This window comes from Phalacrocorax aristotelis, chromosome 1 (assembly GCF_949628215.1).
Source record: "Phalacrocorax aristotelis chromosome 1, bGulAri2.1, whole genome shotgun sequence".
Lineage (NCBI taxonomy): Eukaryota > Metazoa > Chordata > Aves > Suliformes > Phalacrocoracidae > Phalacrocorax > Phalacrocorax aristotelis.
Window position 1 is genome coordinate 140,593,618 of NC_134276.1, and position 5,671 is coordinate 140,599,288.

Below are 5,671 nucleotides of genomic sequence, written 5' to 3' on the forward strand. Positions count from 1 at the left end.
AAAGATCCATTTTTTGTATAAATTTATAGAGCAATGATTTAGGAAAGGTTTTCTTTTGGATAATAAATTAATAAAACTCCTTCTTCAATGAGATTTGCCTCATTATTGAAATTATATATATTGAGCTGCAAACTGATATCTAGCTCTTCCAGATTTTCTGCCACAGTATTGATATTAGAAGTATTCAGTACTCTGAATCTGGAATTTAGTCAGAGATAAGTGCTTCAAAGATGGAACACTGTACTGTTTTGAACAAATGTAGTGCTGGTAGCATTTGTATGGTATATCATTTCAGTGCTTTGTAAATCCTAGGAAACATCCTAAAAAGCTGGAATATACCAGATGAAGTATTTCTATATCCATACACTTACTTTGGCAACAATAGAGATCTTTGTTATTTCTTTCTTTATTACTCAGCTTGAGGTCTCAATCCAGATTTTGACAGTACTAGACTCAAAAATGAACCCTTTAGCAGGGAACGTCTTATATCCTTGTGCAGTGTTGTTGTTTGTGGGTGCTACATTAGCCAAAGACGTGCCAGTGTATTCAGGAAAGCATTAGGACTGGAGATCCTTCTTTACAACTGGTACAGCCTGTTGATCAGAGACTTTCAACACAGCTTTTACTGGACTGTCCCAGTGCCTTGCCAGAGATTATTTCAGCAGGACAAGAATCATCACCTGGTCTCACGAACAGGCAGGTTACTGTCACAATTTTTCCCCTACTGTATGCAGTCTCCATCACTGCAAGTTACCCAGTACATCATCTTTGTAGATACTGTGACTATTCCTTCTCCACTTACCTGACATTACTCTGAGTGTTTCTAAACTACTTTTTACTCACAAAATGTTATGGCCAGTAATTCTTTACATTCTTCTAGGGCTCTTCACTGATCTGTATTGGCCCTTCCACTCCTTTATATTCTGCCTTTTTGCTGCTTGTGCCCTCTTCCACTGTTTTCCCTCTTGCTCCTGACGACTCCTTCATTGACTTCTTTGTGGGTGAATACTGTGTTGAGTTTTGGGCCCCTCGGTACAAGAAAGACATTGAGATGCTGAAGTGTGTCCAGAGAAGAGCAACAAAGCTGGCGAAGGGCCTAGAGTACAAGTCTTATGAGAAGTGGCTGAGGGAACTGGGGTTGTTTAGCCTGGAGAAGAGGAGGCTGAGAGGAGACCTTATCACTCTCTACAACTACCTGAAAGGAGGTCGTAGTGAGGTGGGTGTTGGTCTCTTCTCCCAGGTAACTCACAATAGGACAAGAGGAAATGGCCTCAAGCTGTGCCAGGGCAGGTTTAGATTGGATATTGGGAAAAATTTCTTCACTGAAAGGGTCGTCAAGCATTGGAACAGGCTGCCCAGGGAGGTGGCTGAGTCACCATCCCTGGAGGTATTTAAAAGGCATGTAGATGTGGTGCTCAGGGACATGGTTTACTGGTAGACTGGCAGTGTTAGGCTTACAGTTGGACTCAATGATCTTAAAAGGTCTTAAAGGTCTTTTTCCAACCTAAATGATTCTCTGATTCTATGACAACTCTTCTATTCTTTCTTACACTGTAGTCTTCTCAATCTCCTGCCTCCACTTCTACATTTTATGTTGCAGCAATGTTATCCAGTCTCCCAGTTTATTTACATGTCATGACTTAACTATTAAAATCAACACCTGGCCTACCTCCTTCTATTGAGACTGCATGTAAACCCACGTGCCTGACACTTCCTGAGCACTTCACAAAAAGTTTTCCTATTCTGACTAAAATGATATGCTTATTCTGTTCTTTTTTAACTTTACTCATTTTCATTATTCCCTATCACTGTCAACCATCGATTTTTGCTAACTCTTCCACCAAAGCTTTTGTTCATTTATCTTTTTCATACTAAACCACTTGGTGCTACCATTAAAATTCTTGCCCGTGCACAGATTTTTTTAAATTTTGCTTTCAGCTCTCTTTCTTGACCTTTTCTGTCTCAGCCCCTTTTATTATCTACAGATATTTTACTACATCTAGTAAACCCATATTCTCTGTTTACTGAATTGATTTTGCCACCTACTTCTTTAAATCTATCCATAGCTCACAAACCAAACTTAAATTCTTTTATGGTCCCAAGTAACTCTTCTTCTGTCAAGTTCCAAAGGGCTAAGATCCCTCTTTCGTTTCAGAAAATGTTAATAAAAGTATTATAGAATAAGCTGGTCTTAACACAACTATTTATTAAAAACACATGTAAAATTGATATGAAACTTGCAGAATGGGCTGAAGTGCAACAATAAATAAATAACTTTTGAAAATACATTGATCTGCTATCAGATAATGCCTGAAATCTGACAGAATAGTATAAATATACTGCAGTAACTTGATAAGCGAGTTTATGGGTTTTCATCTTGGATTTCACTAACATGTCTGCTTTCAATTATGCACATGAAAAACAAAAGAGTTTAACATCTTGCTCTTCCACTGATTGCCATAAAATTTCATGTCTGAAAATGGACTATTAAAAAGAAACTCAAATGAGGGCTAATTTAGAGATAGCACTCATTCTTCAGAACTGCATTTTTTGGTAGTATGTGATTTTTGGGGAGATTTTATCTATGATAACAGGCAAGAAAGCATAGATTTAGCCTTTTATAAGTGCTACCTCCACCCATATACTTCTTACAAATTTACTGCTATAAAAGCACATGTAAAAATCATAATCTTAAAATAAAACTCATTCCACAAAGTCAGTGGAACATTTTTTTTTATTACAAACTATAAGCTCACCCTGAAAAGACATGTTTCCAGATGTTTAGTGAGTTAAACTGTCTGTGCCTGCAGTACCAAGACATGCCAAAGACACAGCCAGAGGATGAACTATTCATACACTGGCTGGACACAACGATGTGAGTAATTCATCTTCTTCAGTGGATGGTAGTTTATATCGTAAACAAAAAAAAATGTTTTTACAAAATGCAGTGGTTACAATAAAACAAAGCGGCACTGTAAAACTTAGAAGGTTTTTAAGACCCTTACTCTTGCAAAGAATGACGTGCATATCTATATTCACATGCACTGGCCAGTCCACTGAAGGCAGTCCCTTCTGTTTTTAGAATGAGGACTTTAATTAATAGATACTGATGATTTGATGATTATTTAGTAAGGAAGAGCAATTAAGAACACTGATGGTAACAAGCTTACGAGGAAGTTCTATTTCAGACAGACGTTGTCCTAGTAACTTGGCAATTTTATCACTAAAGCACTTAGGAGCTCAGCTTCACCCCAGGCCCCCTTATACTAGTCACACAGAGGATCACAGGCTCTGCCCCGAACAGCCTGCACTTAAACAACGTGATCTCACAAGGTAATTACTTCATTTGCCTGTAAAACACAGATGGCCATGTAAAATATTCCAGAACAAAATCTTTCTTACAGCAATTACAATTACTAGCAATCATTGTGTTGTTAATTATGATCACTAGTAGGTATTTCAGCTGAGCAAAGTCTACTCTTTAAACAGTAGTACGCTACGCAAGGATCCTCTCTGCTTTTAGACATTTAGATCTAATTTTAACCAGTGTACTGTTTTCAAAGTTCTAAGGATGCAGACATTCTTGGTGAAATTGGAGTATGGATTTTTATGGATTTTTATTTTTGAGAATAGAAACTTGGTATGCCTTTTATTGCCAAATTTGACTATACTTTGTGTTAAAAAAAATTTGAACACCAGTTTTGCTGATGTACCCTGTTGTCTGAGAGAAAGTAGGAGCTACCTTGGGATTCTGGCACTAAATGCTGTTTTTCTAACCTTCTTTATTCTGTCCCTCCTTCTTTAAAAGGAGTGGGTAACACCTCTATCAAAAGCAAATATTTTGAGAGGTATCTGTGACAAGTGCTCTGCTATATGAAAATCCAAGAGCCAAAACACTGTGATAGTAACAAATACTTGACTTCACCGGCTTTTGTCTGCCATTGTTAGGCCTAGGCCAGAGACCATATGTTTGTGAATGCTTGCCTAGAGTACTGCATAATCAAGCCTCAACTCTGAACGGCCCCCTTGGGGGTTACTCTAACAGAAAAAGGTCATTTGTCTGTTAGCTATGATAAATTCATTATCACTATATGAAAAGTAGTTTCTTTGTCGTGTCTTACCAGTTGTGTTTTGGCTGGACTACTACACTGAATTATATCAAGAGAATATCCTCTTTTTATAGGGTATTAAGAGAGCAGGAAAAAAAGCGCACAGTGTGGAAGGGGTGTCACGGCCCACATCCAGAGCCCTGCTTTCAAAACCAACCACATCACACCATATCATTCACAAACGTTTCACATTTTGCCTTCAAAAAGCCCGCATCTTCTGCTTCGCTATTCCTCCCGCTCCAATGAGATTTCAAGCAACTACTGATTCTGATTCTCAGTTTGGGGGGGCACAACCTGGCCCCCAGCAGACCAGACCAGACCTGACACCCCACCTAACCGCCGCTTTCGGGACAGACCCCGTCCGCCGTCTGCAGTTTAACCCGACGCCCACCGCCGGGCGCCCTTCCTCGCACAGCGGCGCCCCGACATGTCGCAATTCCCGGGACACCAGGCTGCAAGAGCCGCCGGGCCGGCCCCGGGGGGCCCCGGGGCGGGGCAGGGGGGACCGGGCGGGCAGCGCAGCCCGGCCCGGCCCGGCGACGGACCGACTCACCGACACCCAGCGGCAAAGTCGGTCCCGGCGGAGCCTCGTATCGACCCTCCAGAGCAGAGCTAACCTGCCCGGGTGGCAGCGGCCCCGGGGGAAGGGGGGGAGCCGGCGGTGGCAGCGGACGGCTGCGGCGGAGCCGGTGCACGCCACGCCTTTCTGCTCACTTGAACATGGCAGCGGCGCTTTAAAGCCTGCCCGGGACGTCCAGGGGCACTAGGGACACACACACATATACACAGCAGGGGAATCCCAGCCACCCCGCAGCCCCATCCCCCGTGGGCCCGCTCCCACCCCGCAGCGGCGCGACCCCGCGCTCCGCCCGCAGCGCGGCCGCCCGCGCCCTCCGGCTCCGGGGCGGTGGAGCCGGGCACCACGGGGGCAGCCCGCCCGGAGGGGAGAGGCAGCCCGGCGCCCCGCCGACGCCGGCGGCAGCCTCCTGGCCAGGCGGGGCCGCGCCGGCGCCCCGCAGCCCGCCGGGGTGTCGCGGACTCCCCGGGGGCAGAGCTGGGCGCCGGGGCCGTGGTGGCGGGAGGGGGGGAGAGCGCGGTGCGGTGCAGCCCGGTGAACGCCCGCGGATCGGATCGGCGCCGCTCCCCGCACTTACCTTGGCCCCGGAGCGAAGGCACCAGCGCCAGGAGCAAGAGCAGCCGCAGCGGCCGGGCCCCGCGGAGGTTGTCCATCGGCCGCCCGCAGCTCCCCGCCGGCGGGAGCACTCGCACCGAGCGGGGGCTTGGCTCTCCTGCAGCGTCCGGAGGGCTCCCCTCTTTTTGCTTGCTGCTGCTGTTGCTGCTGTTTCTGATGTTATCCCAGCCGCCTGAGACCGGTTGGAAAAGAGCTTGCAGGAACCCCCCACTCAGCGGGCTTTACAAAGATTTAATTCACTGCCTACCCGGTTAATTACACAGCCTGCAAGTGCTTAGCAGAACAGAGCCGCCACCGCAGCTCGGAGGCAGACACCCTGTTGCTTCTGATACCCCTACCTCTCTCTCTCTCTCCCTCTCTCTCTCCCTCT

General features: G+C 45.8%; 1 protein-coding gene across 1 annotated transcript in view; it reads right to left on the reverse strand.

Annotated features, from left to right (window-relative positions):
• Positions 1 to 4,929, reverse strand: part of FBLN1 (fibulin 1) — an 80,279-nt gene extending 75,350 nt beyond the window's left edge. The window contains 3 exon segments of the mRNA XM_075112530.1: positions 4,663 to 4,780; positions 4,782 to 4,886; positions 4,888 to 4,929. Coding sequence (XP_074968631.1) covers positions 4,663 to 4,780; positions 4,782 to 4,886; positions 4,888 to 4,929 — 265 coding nt within the window.
• Between the last annotated feature and the right edge of the window lie 742 nt (positions 4,930 to 5,671).